The sequence below is a fragment of the Dufourea novaeangliae genome, unplaced genomic scaffold (assembly GCF_001272555.1).
Source record: "Dufourea novaeangliae isolate 0120121106 unplaced genomic scaffold, ASM127255v1 scaffold376, whole genome shotgun sequence".
NCBI classification, from domain to species: domain Eukaryota; kingdom Metazoa; phylum Arthropoda; class Insecta; order Hymenoptera; family Halictidae; genus Dufourea; species Dufourea novaeangliae.
Window position 1 is genome coordinate 244,834 of NW_015374274.1, and position 13,399 is coordinate 258,232.

The 13,399-nt window shown below is 33.0% G+C and overlaps 1 protein-coding gene across 1 annotated transcript; it reads right to left on the minus strand.

Moving 5' to 3' along the window:
* Positions 1–245: 245 nt before the first annotated feature.
* LOC107192742 (esterase E4-like) lies at positions 246–11,242 on the minus strand. The gene is made up of 9 exons (XM_015582069.1): positions 11,026–11,242; positions 8,163–8,458; positions 7,173–7,372; positions 6,597–6,793; positions 4,718–4,883; positions 3,493–3,683; positions 2,367–2,653; positions 404–640; positions 246–323 (listed from the first exon to the last, which is right to left on the minus strand). The coding sequence occupies exons 1-8, from the start codon at positions 11,230–11,232 to the stop codon at positions 436–438; spliced, it is 1,749 nt and encodes a 582-aa protein (XP_015437555.1). The 5' UTR covers positions 11,233–11,242; the 3' UTR covers positions 246–323; positions 404–435.
* Positions 11,243–13,399: the final 2,157 nt, after the last annotated feature.

Here is a 13,399-nt window from a genome sequence, read left to right on the forward strand (position 1 = left end):
GTATATTCGAGACTTGCTATCCTGAAAATTATTCCCTAGCTTGCATGGGATTTGCGGCACCGTTGCCGAGAATTGACCGGATGGTACCGCCACCGCCCACACCTACCGAAAAATCGACGAAAAAACGAACGAATACCAAGGATAAGAAGAAACGAGTGAAAAAAAGATGATCTTATTTGTTTCTTCGGAACATAATTATGGGTATTGAATTATTTCATTTTTAAATAAAATGAAGACTGTAGTTTATTTTATCGTATAAAAGTCTTGACAAGTGATATTGGTTTGTGGTAGTGTAGACTATGACTGATTTCTGAATCTACAATCTAAAGACAAAAACATAGTGTCAGAGGTCGAACATATGATTTATACCGTTCTGCGTCGGTAATTTATAATAATAACACACCTTCGGTCGTGAAGACATATTCTATACAGTTTTCACAGTTCGTCCTTTTGCTGCTGGTTGCCACTCTTTGTCAAATCAGGTCGTATCGGCAGACCGTTCCAGAAGTTTATTCTCTCCGGAATAAGGTTTTTCGACATTTCAATTTGATCGCCTCCTATGCGAAGGTATTCGAGAGCTTCCGTTCTTACTGGCTTCCATTTGATGGGTATGTCTTTGGACACTTCAGGCGTAGGATTGCTGAGAAATAATTGGTTACTATCATTCAGTGATCAATTGATTGGTGTCGTAAAAGTAATGTTATTACTTTATTATAATCAGACTGCGGATTTTATGAATTTATAACAAATACAACTAGTGATGTATAAAGCTCAAGTCTTCGAAACTATAAAAGCTTAGCCTCGAGTTGTCGAAACTGGAGGCTCCAGTTTCAAGGCTCGGGCCTCAAAGCTCGAGGCTTTTATGTTTAACACATTCACTACCGAGCGTGTTCTGCTTGTTTTGTCTTCAGCGCAAAAGAGTGCTTGCCTATTAGAATCATATGATAACATATTACACAATAAGATTATATGTATTGTGCAAAATTATCATGCGTACATTTATCTTGCTGCCGGTCATATATGACCCCCACGCCGTAAGAGTATGTTTTCAGTCGATAATACTATATTTCGAACATTACAGACAAATTTTTAGCAATGTTTTATTTCCTCTATTATTCAATGGTTATTTTGTTTCATTTTTTATTTCCCTTTCTTAGTATCAGTCTCCCAGGAGTTTTGCTGAGTCAAAATTCATATAATGATTTCAATCAATTATTTCATTACAATTACCCATACAATAAATAATATATCAAAAAAAGAAAGTTCCACAAAAAGTGTCAACATTTTGTGAAGAAATATTTTGTGAATTTATAAGAAAACACGCTTTTCTGGACGTTTTTGTATTATTCCCCGTTAAAGCTTTAAAAGCTTGAGCGTCGTATAATATTAGAGTTCAAAACTGAAAACTTTTAGGTTAAGTTTTAAGGCTTCGAAAACTCGAGTTTTGTACATCACTTCACTACATACAATTTATACGATTCGAGCCTTCAAGCTTAAAGGCTCGAGCTTTCACGGCTCAAGCTTTGAATCTTGCGGGTTTGAGCCTTTAGGATTGTAGGACTTTAGTATTTGAACCGCGACTCGAGCTGTTAAAGCTCAAGACTCGAGGCTCATTTTAACAAAACTAGATACAACTGATTCTGAGTAAAGGACGATAGAATAAATTCTTTAACACAGATTTCATTTGTTTCTTTGTGGGGTAATTTTAATTAACACTAGAACTTATTGAAATCATAAAGGTGCTATCGTTGGAATTTATGTTGATTCTTAATTCATTATACATTTTATACATATAATACTATGTTATGTTATACCGTATTATACATTTTAATTTAGTATACGCCCTCTGCTGGTAGTTTAAGTGTTCAGGCATTAAGTTTCTATGTAATTCTTATTTTCATCTATTCGTCTATAAAAACGTGAATTCACAAAAACATTCAGTCTGATTACATTCAAGATTTATAAAAGAAAATAGTTTAATATGTAATGGAGCTTAGCATTTTGGTTTTTTCCACTTTATGACAGTCTACGAACTACGTAATCACATTTTGTATTAAAAATTTCACATGATCGTGTTGCCGAATAAGCGATTCTAAACATTTGAAAAATAGTGTACGAAAAGTGCAATGTGTAATGATGAAAATACGCAGAAAAGTTTGTGAATAAAGAAGAAAATACACATAATTGTTATGAACTCTATAAATTTGAAAATTTGACGTTTCAAAATTCCAGAGGACGAAAATTTTTACAACAGGTAAGGTTTACGTTTACTTGATCAAATTATCAAAAAACAGTCTTTGGAGCATTTAAGAGAAGATGGTATTTATTTAATAAGACGGAACATTGTTAATAATATAAATACTTACCCAGTACTAGCAAAATTGACCCAAAGACTTGTAATGGTGTCGACCATTTTGTGATCCTTTTCGTTGAGCGGTGTATCCGCAAACAATACTTCGCCGACTGGGAACAAGTATTGCATTTCATCACCATGGCACACTCCATAGTCATTGATAGGATCACCAAATACCCTACTGAATGATGCACTACCTCGGTAGGTCAAATAATAATAGTAAACAGGGGCAGACTGTTTCTCGAGATAATCACGCACCGAATGATGAGCACAGTGAGTGATCCACGCATCGCTGTACATCTGTAAACCATAACAATGTTCCTGAAATATCTGTTCTTCACAATTCAATTATAGAGCATTTATGGAAATTGTATGCCTAGTAATCATAGGAAGGATCAAGAATATATTGTTTTATGCTGATACAAAGAAATGTTCTCTTCAATTATAATAAAAGCTGTTACAGTAGAGCTTTCCGTGTCCGAATACCCAAATATTCTGACATATTATTATTCAAGCGTTTTGTTATATTGTTAATGAAATGTCGAACATCATTTTTTGTAGGATACAACCCCCCATATGTCCTATCAGGCACCTATTTATAGAAATGTTTATAAAGGTAAACTTGTTTGTAATGAAATTGAAAACATTACGAGGTGCAAATTGTCACAGGGTCTTTCCACGCCAAATAGGTCATTTTTGGTACTCGATGTCGGGAATTTTATTCAAAATGAAATATGTTGTAGTTTACGTGAAATAGCAAACATTGCAAACTTTTACAGCTTGTATTTTTTTAAACAAATACGATACCAGCAAAGTGATGACTTAAACGCCCCCCCCCCAACCTAATTTCCCGTGGACAGCAACATATTTCATTTTGAACAAAATCCCTAATATCGAACGCAAAAAGTGATCGATTTGGCGTGGAATAACCCCTGAATTTATGTTCTAGTCTTATCGAATTTCATGACTTAATCAAATTCATTTCAAGTCAGGTTTTGAAAATCAAGAGATTTAATAATTCTCATCACGACAATTAAGGTTCAGTCTTGGTCAAACCACAAGGATAAGTATAGTTAACATGCAGTTTATATGTTAATTAAAAATATGTAAATGCGAATTTTAAAAGTAATTATACTCACATCGATAAGTTTGAACCGCGCCGCGTCATCGATCGGGGCTTTGCCGAAATAGAATTCTCGTATTTCGGAGGCTACACGTTTTATTTCGTCTTTGGGGCAGCTCTCTCCGAACAGCAATGTCATAGGTGCGATGTTTGAGAAATCATTGTTTAGCTTCTTTACTAACTGTCCATTTTGCCTAGTATATAGTCCTGGTAAATGCAATTTGGAATTTATATTTCTGACAAAGCATAATGCATATTGCATGGACAATGGATTTGGGCGATGAAAAATTATTATGAGACTGCGGATTTTATACATTTATAGCCTATAGGAATCTGTAAAATACAGTAAAACGCAAAACTTTCATCAGATCTAATGAGCTTTCTAGTCTATTCTAAGCCGAATATGATACTTAAGAAAAGAATGTAATTCCTAGATTTGCTTTTCTCTGCATGATTTGCTGCTGAAAATATCATTTTCTATAAAAATCCGCAGTCTAATTTTTTAAATAAATTGAAGAATATCGGAAAAAATTGGTGCGTTTTCGGTATTTTTTTCACTTGAAACATTATTTAAACATATTTAGATATCATAATATAATAACAATTTATATCATTTTGATGGGAAAAATCCAAAGAATTATTTCGTGTCAAAAGAAAGCAAGAGCACAACACAGCTCCGAAGTTGAAAATATGCAATTCTACAAGAAATTGATTTTTTCAAAAATGGACGTGCTGGAAATAAACAGTTTGCAGATTCGTAGTCAGCACATAAAGATGTATTAGAAAATTTTTTTACGTGTTGAACAGTGTAATTAAAGCATAGGTATTTACAAGCTGTGGCGGGTACACCACGAAATTCCGTAATTAAAGTTGCATATATGTATGTATTAGTGATGAATATTTCAAGTACATAATCTGAATTTATAAATTGTTCACGTCATGAAAAAGTTAGAAACATCGACATTAACTATTCATTTACACATTTCCGTATAAGTGATGTAGCTATTGTTGTTACAAATCCATAACTATCCGGAAACTTGGTAGTGTAAAATGAAGTAATTGTGTAAAAACTTGTTCATACGTCCTTAAAACTTAGATTGAATCTAATGAATTAATTTAAAGATTTCTGGTCTAATGATTTGTTTACTATAATTCCTAAAAGTTATTCAAACGTTGATGACCCAAATGAGAATATTATGATATTAAATATATATAATAATTGCCCATTAAGCTATAAGTACCTGGTACAACAAGCGCTCCTTCTTCGGACGTAATCCCCGTCATCCATGGTATGTCCATCAAGCGACCATTTTTTGATGAAAATGCAGGATCCTCTGTTAGGAAGGCACCAGGATGATCGGCTTCGACTACTGGCCTGAAGGGTATTATTGGGCCGTAATCAAATTCCTAACAAGAAAGTGAGAAAGGTCAACGTCAATGCAAAATTGTGCAACAGTAGAATCTCGTAAAATTTATTAACTGGATAATAATATCGGTGTGATAAAGGATGTTTCTGATTGCAAAGTCTTGGGAAATACATATTATAGGTACTTATGAACACTGGTGTATAATACAATACTTACTTGCGCTTAGCAAAAGAATCAACAAAATTTTTCTCTTAGCTTGCAATTGAGTAATAAAAATATTATTAGGCTGTCCCATAGGTCCTTGCCATTTTCAACTAGTTTTATTTTTATTTTGTATTTATGAAAATTTTATTTTAATTCTAAGATATAATCACCATCATTATCAATAACATTCAACCATCTGCACGGCAAGTTTTGAATGCCGCTCTCCCAGAAAGCTCTGGGTTGGGATTCAAAAAAGGCACCAATATAATTTCTGAGGGTGGCATAGTTGTCAAACTTCTTGCCCAGCAGATGTTGTTTAAGCGGTCGAAACAAGTAGTAGTCCGATGGTGCAATGTCCGGGCTGTATAGTGGAAGGAGTATAGTATAGCATTATTGAATTGGTTTTCTTTCATTTGAATTAATATAAGTAATTACTAACTTAAAATAATTAGCGGAAGTTGTTGAGTTAGATGAAGTTTTTGAAAACTCGAGTCAAAATTACACAGTCATCGTCGTACAAGTGTTATGAATAACTGCACCAGTGAAATATGTATTCCAAACTATTGAGTACGAAATAATCTTTTTTTAAAAAATGATGTGAATTCAATTGTCATAGTTTGCTACATTTACAATTAACATGCTATTCGGTCGTTGCACCCATCAAGTACCAACTATTTTGTTCTTTGCAATATTTCTGAGTGGGTGACAATTCTTAAATGTCAATACCATAAGGAACAAGATTCAAGGATATTTAATGAGAAACTGGAAAAATGTTTGCGGTGAAAGCATAATAGTATTACCAAAAAATCAGGCTCAATCTTTGACACAAGTGTGATTAATACGTTTCTTCATTTCTCTTGAAGGTACATAGTAATTGATATAATTATCTATTCATAGAAACCTCCAAACATGACTTAAATACCTTGGAATTTCTTATCGATCTATGAAAATTTTGTCGTTTCCTTCACGTGTTTTTTGTGCTACCGCCATCTTTATTTGTACTAAATATTCGGTCAGTGCAAAAATTTTGATGGATTTTTTGCAGATGATGTGATCGTTACGGGTTTGTGGAAACAATAAGCAATTATGTTAATATATTATGTGTCGATGTCAATATAATGCAGTGAATTGTTGGGTAGAATAAAAATAGACGTGATTGTGTGTGTTTTATTCTTAAAAATAAAATTCAAATTAAGTTGCTGTGAAGAAATTAAAAATTGAAAGGAATAAACGGTACAAACATTGCAAAAAACATTTGTGATCTGTTTGAAGAAGCTATTATATAAATCTCAAAGTGTGGTAAATTATTTTATTAACATAATTTAATTATATAAATGCAGTAAATAATAATATTTAAAAAAGTATTTATTAGAACAAAAATTTCTACTGAAAATACAAATGTTATAAAAACATGAGTACGTATGTCATGAAATTATTAGTACGTACATTATAATTAAAATTATTGTTAGTATACTTTTTTAGAGCGAAACCCATAAAAACTTTAACAATTACCCGATATTTTATACAAAAGAAAAACAAATATAATTACCTGAAAAGCACGATCTGTTCCGATAATGTCGTTGGCGTTTTTTTTGCGCAGACATGCGACCAATTGGTTTGTGTCTTTCGAAGGGCAGTGTAAAAGGTCAGCCAGTTTGATGGCATTTATTTTGGCAGAACCTGATCTAGCGATAGCCCATGGACAGTTGCTGCTGCCACTTTGTGAGATAGCGCGATGGAAAAGTCCTATTTCAAGAGTACGTTAAATAGAACAAAAGTACATTATCCAAATTCGATCGTTAATTATTCGTCAGGGGGGAGGGGTGGCTCGATTGATGACGAATGTCATGGGAGTATTCTATAAATGGTACGCAATCAGATAATTTGTTCTTGTAACGAATTTCATTTCTCGACTTGAGCAGCATCGACAGAGATTTTTCAGAACGTACGTTTTTTTCTAATAAAATTCATTTTGAATTGAATAGGTGCACGCTCGTGGGAATTCTTATTGCTTAATGCTTAAATTAATTTCTCCATTGATACAGTAGTTAATTTCAACACTTTTCAAAAACACGACTCGTAATATTGCGAAAGTAATGAAGTTAATTATAAATAAATGACTGACCTCTTGTCAAGCTACTCATCATATGTAAGTGTACGCTGGCACCTCCTGCGCTTTCTCCAAAGATGGTCACTCGATTTGGATCACCGCCGAACGCGGCGATATTCTCGTGCACCCATCGGATTGCTTGCGCTTGGTCTTTCAGTCCATTGTTCCCAGGTAATATCGAATCCTCCATGCTCAAGAATCCTAGTGGCCCAAGTCTATAAAATATTAAATAAATATTGCACACATAATTACTTTCAAATATTATGAATAAAGGAATCTGATCATTAGTTATAAGTACACGATGTCAGTTTTTGTCAAATATTAACACTTGCTTGGCGAATACTGAATTCATTTTTACCCATCAGTATTAACGATCGTATTACTTAGTATGTAATGTATAAATTAATAATTTGTAATTAATAATTTGAAATTATGCATTAGATATTTTTGTAAATATTATGGAGTACACGAGGTAATACACCATTTGTAATGAGGAATAATAAATTTTGTTCAGTTGCGCTGTATATTACTTCAGTATATTTAGCGCACACTGCTACGTCTTCGTTTACTTTACTTTAATAATACTTCTCAGAAAGGATTTATGCATATATTAAGATGAACATATAGTGAAAAGGTTCAACCTTGTTAGATAAAAATGACATTGCAGTAATGGACCCAAATGGACGCACTGTCCGTCATGCGGTTTCCTGTTAAATAACTATTCAGGGTTAACATAATTTATACTTAATTATAACTGAATCAAATCGAATCGAACTTACACAATTAATATAAACATATGTATATCGAGCCTAAATTGTAGTACATTCAGTTCTGGTGTTGAGATAATTCTCAAAGTAAGCTACGAAACATAAAATGCTAAACATGGATAAGCTACGGGATACACGTTTCAAGAATTACCTGCATACTTCTGAAACGACTAATCGATAATATTCTATAATGCTTTTTATTCTCATATTATTAATTCATTCATAGTCTAACTCCGACCTGTAGTTCACCGTGACAAGAATAACATCGTGGTCCAGCAAGAATTTTGGCCCGTAGATTGCGGAGTGCCCAGAGCCGGCAATCCAGCCGCCACCATGCAACCAGATCAAAACGGGATAGCCTCCTTTTGATTTGTCCTCCTCAGTTGGCAGTTTCGGTGTGTACACGTTCAAGTACAGGCAATCTTCAACGCCGAGAATATTATCGTCGTAAATGAAGACGTTTCTCTGCACGCACATGTTTGCATCCTCTTTGGCTGGTCGGACACCGTCCCATGCTGCTGATGGTTTTGGCGACTGGAAGCAAACGTATCCCATAAAGCATAATTGACATTCTTGACCGAATGATATTTCGACTATAAACACCTGTTTAGTGTGACATGTCATCGCTCTTATGATTTCAATACAAAGAAATTCGACAATATCGAATACAAATTTTCTTAACCCACTGACTAACTGCGGGTTATAAGCTTCTACCGTAGGTATCGCCGTGTTTCATTAAAAAAATTGTAATGTAATAACGAGAAATTTTAATCCGATGAAGTCAAATTGTTATTTTTCCTGAGCAATCTATACAACTAAGAAAAATGGATACTTACATATTTCAAATAGTAGTGCTAAACATGATATATAAATCACAGGGCGTGCAATTACGCTTATGGTCGTCAGTGGGTTAATAAGATAAATTTCCTAATAATTCGAATTTGATAAGTCATTGACCACACGTGCTTTCAGATAGATTTGCTTCACTCTTGTGCACTGTTCAAAAAGATATTACATACTATACTATCCACTGAATTGGAATATGTTCCCGAATACAGTAAAGACTCCATGAGTGTTGGAAATTTGGGACCGCTTGAAACTTTCACGGTGCACCGCGAATCGTTTCAATACCTCACAAATCTATTTTTTGCCCGAAGCCTGAGCCTCGGCAACAAAAGCGGGGGAGGGGGCAAAAAAGTATACGCAGTGATGGGGATGAAGTAGAAACTCTCATGAGGAACTTCCAGTCCAACTCTCATGGATTCTTTACTGCAGTAGTACATTGAGTAAGGTGTGTAGACAGAAAACGAAATTAAGGCCAAAGAGAAACGTAGTAGTAAATTACATTTTTTTTCAATACTGAAACGAAATAGTTTGGCAAAACATGCGGTGTCGATAGTACTACTTTTGTTGATGAATTTCGAAGGAAAAATGTCTGCTGTATCGCGTCGTGCAGTTCAAATTTCTTCTAGACCTTTAGTTTTTGAAACAAATTGAAGAATATCAACAAAAACTGGAGCGTTTTCGGTGTCCTTTTCACTTTGAACATTATTCAAATATATTTCGATGTCTATAATATAATAACAATTTATATCATTTTGTTCGGAAGAATCCAGAAAATTATTTCGTGTCAACAGAAACTGAATAACTATTACTATAAAAGCACGACACAGCTCTAAAGTTGAAAAATTGGAAATTTGCTAAAAATTGATTTTTTTTTAATCTGGATGTGCTGGAAAGAAACGGTTTGCACATTCGTGTTCAACTTATAAAGATCTATCAGAAACGCTTATTGAAAATTGCAAACATTTTTACGTGTTGAGCAGCGTTATCAACAAAACTGCAGAAAATGACTATTAATGTATATGTATAAATACATGGGTCTTGTGAGAAGAAGAATATGTAAAAACTAGGAAGTAAACAATTTATTCTGATGCATAAAGATAAGAAGATTGTTTAAAAAAAAAAGTATTAGAAAATGTTGGGAAATGTTTTGTGTAACTTGGTGTACAGTTATATGTATGTATACATTAAAGATGGCGTGCAAAATCACTAACAGTGATTTATCACAATGATCGCCGAATCATGATCACGGTCGTAGTTTAAGTTTATTTACGACTGTGATTGCGACTTTTTTATCTTAAATGAATTTGCTCACCGTGACCGTAAGTCCTTGACCTTTAAACAGAAAAACGTATTCAAGATGATTTTACGATGAATTACATTACTATTTGTGTTTTTAAAAATCAGTAGAAGAAACAAGAAATTCTTAGAGAATAATTTGCTAGGTAACACGTAGATTATAATTTATAATCATTAATTTATTCATTATTCTTCATTATTTTTAATTATTTCTTCACTTTATACGATATAACTTGAGTTTTTGTTTCGATGTCGTTAATATAAAATATAATATAATATATTATATGAATAATATAATATGTTATATAAATATATGTATAGGTTATGCGTCGTGTGTAAAGGACTGTGATTTTTTTTAAACGATTACGAAAAATCACGAATCACTTTGAAAAATCACCGTGATTGGGAATGAACGCCATCTTTAAGTATACATACACGTGTTTGGAATATTTTTAATTTATTTGAAATTCGTGTGTTATTAAGAAACGCGGTTATTCTGCTTACTTGTCATATTCGAATTAATAAAAAGAGAACGAGCAGTAACTAGTTTAGCGATTGTCTTAATAGATAATTTTCTAAACACTGGAAGCGAAGAACAATTTTTCCGAATAAAGATAAATTCATGGGTTATAATAAATAATAATTAAATTCTCAATTTATATTTTGTATTTTTAATATTAAATCCAGCGATTAGTGTCACAATATTGGAAGCAATTTTATTTATTGAATAAAATTGTGGTCGATAGATAAATAAACTTATGGGATTTAATTTTTTTAATCGTTCCAAAACGATTCAGAAAATATTAGATGCATTTTAATAAGCCTGCTATAAGTGGTATTATTAGCTATTTCTATTGCTGCAAAACTATGATACTGTTTATGTTGGTTTTTTTGTACTGTTATTAGTTTATACCAAACCGGATACAATTTGGCTAAAATGAAACAGAAGTTAGCCTTACCTCGAATCGAAGTTCTTCAAGTGGTGGCAGGGCATAAGGAATTCCCCGGAAGCCAGCGAACTCTCTGCCGCGTCTAGTTTTCATAATCAGACCCGATATTGTTCCATTTCTTATCTTCACCAACGGTGTATGGGCCTCAGATGAAACGGGCTCGCTCAGGCAAGAGCAGCCCGCTAAAAGCCACAACAGGCTTTGATATTTTGTCATTTTGTTGTAAACGGACCTGCGCAAAAATGATTCCAAATGACACATAAAACATAATATTTTCAATAATTAATCGTTTGAATCACTTTATGTTTATGTTGAATACTTAATGTTCATGCTCTACATTTGTTTTAAATAATTCAACAATGAAAGCAGTTTAACACAAATTGATGTGATTTATTAAAGGTATTATTAAATCAAGACGATAATATAAACTTTATCAATGTTTTAATATTATCTTGTATTACACATTCGTATTTCCCAGAAATTCATTAACATTTGCAGTCTATTTATATCATTAGTCATTAAGTATAAATCTATGACAATTATGAATTAACTGAAATGAGAATAAAAATACGTGACTACGTACAATTTGAAGAATATCTTAATGGTCCTTCTTTAAACCGTAGATGTAGAACGCTTTTGGCCCTTGTGGATGACAGAGGAACATATGTACGATCCACGGCTGCGAAGTCACGACTGTTTTAGCTGAGAGACGTTCGATAGATAGTTAGTTTCGATAATATTCGATGCACATACATGAAGAAACATACACATATACATTCGTCGCTGCAAATAGCTTGGTCATTATAAGATCATCGATGCTTTCTGTAAGTTAATAGGAATCAGTATTACGTGCCTTGCGTACACGCAATTTTGCAACGACGTCCAGAGGACTCTAATGGAAACATCTGAATAATTTACTAATAAACACTTACAAAAATACTGTTCATTAAAAAATATTGTACGTATAAGGAAATCTATTATTAATGCACTATATAAAAATTGGATAATTTTAATTGTTATTTAATAATATAAGTGATAGTTTGTGATAAACAATGTAGATGAAAACAGTAAAAATTTTTAATTCTACTTTTATGAAACAATAAAAGTAGAAAGAAAATATGGAATGTGTATGAAAGGAATGATTAGACTTCTGTATATCTATGTAAATGCATGAATGTCGGGCATATACCGATAAGTATAACCTTGAGACGATGCCAGGCGTTTGGTAATTGTTAGTTGATTACTGAACATAGTATTATTGTAACTGTAAAAAGAAATTTATTCAATTCGGTAAGGAGTAGTAGACAACGACAAATCCACAATGCATGAGACACTCATAAAATTTCGACATACGGAATAATGTTTCTTTACGAAAAAAGAATCAGAAAGTTATATTTTCATGAAAGTTACAAGTCCATAAATAAATTTCTCTTGTTTTTGTAGAAATTTTCAAACCGAGCAATTAAACAAATTTTATCAATTTTGAAAACGGGAAAAACGATTACATATCAATCTTTCAGGTTCATACTGCAATAAATATTGTTTTTAAATGCTCTTTTTCAATAAATACTGTACTAATATTGTAAATGCCATAACAATAAAATTAATGTCCGCCAACAATCAGTTTGTTCTTCATAAATATTTAATTTTTCAAATATACAAGCAAATGTGATTAAAAGTACACGTGGTACAGTAGAGGCTCGTTTAATGTAGGCTAATTTAGTGCACCTTAGGGACGCCCCTCGTTCACATGTACAGGGTGATTCTCTCGCTGTGCAAACCAAAAGTCATGCTGCTCTAAAGAACCGCTGCGTCAGCACGTATAACCTGTCTACCGGTCTTCTCTTCACTGCGATGATGTAAGGGCCACACGTACATGCGCGTTAATACACGATTCTTTAGAGCGGCACGACCTTTGGTTTGCGATCCTGTATGGCTCACACACTGCGTATCCCACTTTGTTGCCCAACAAGGAAGGCCTAAAATACATACGGTGACGCGTTTAATTCGCATATTTTCGATCATAGAAAACACAGGATATATAATATTGTTTTAATAAAATGTTCCAATGTTTTTAGATATTTTCAGTTATAATCAATTACATTTCGTATTATGCTTAATTTATATTGAATATAAGTATTTATGTACGCAGATAAATCTGTAAAGATATGCGACAAATATAAGGTGGACCAAAATTAGAGTTTGTGTGTGATCGGTTTCATTATATTCATTATTAGAATATAAAAAAAGACATAAAAATAGTTTATTCGTAGAAGTTATGTGGTGTCAGAGGGAACAGAACATCGCAGTATTAATTTTCTTGTAGGTCGAGAATCTTCGGTGATTTCGTCAACTTTTTTTTATAACGGCACATTTTTTTGTT

Excerpts from the sequence above, each read along its gene's own strand:
- LOC107192742 (XM_015582069.1), bottom strand. The coding sequence starts at position 11,232 with ATGACAAAATATCAAAGCCTGTTGTGGCTTTTAGCGGGCTGCTCTTGC. Across the intron at positions 6,794-7,172 it reads GATGAGTAGCTTGACAAGAG|GACTTTTCCATCGCGCTATC; the intron begins GTCAGTCATTTA and ends CTCTTGAAATAG. Across the intron at positions 641-2,366 it reads GTCAATTTTGCTAGTACTGG|CAATCCTACGCCTGAAGTGT; the intron begins GTAAGTATTTAT and ends ATTATTTCTCAG.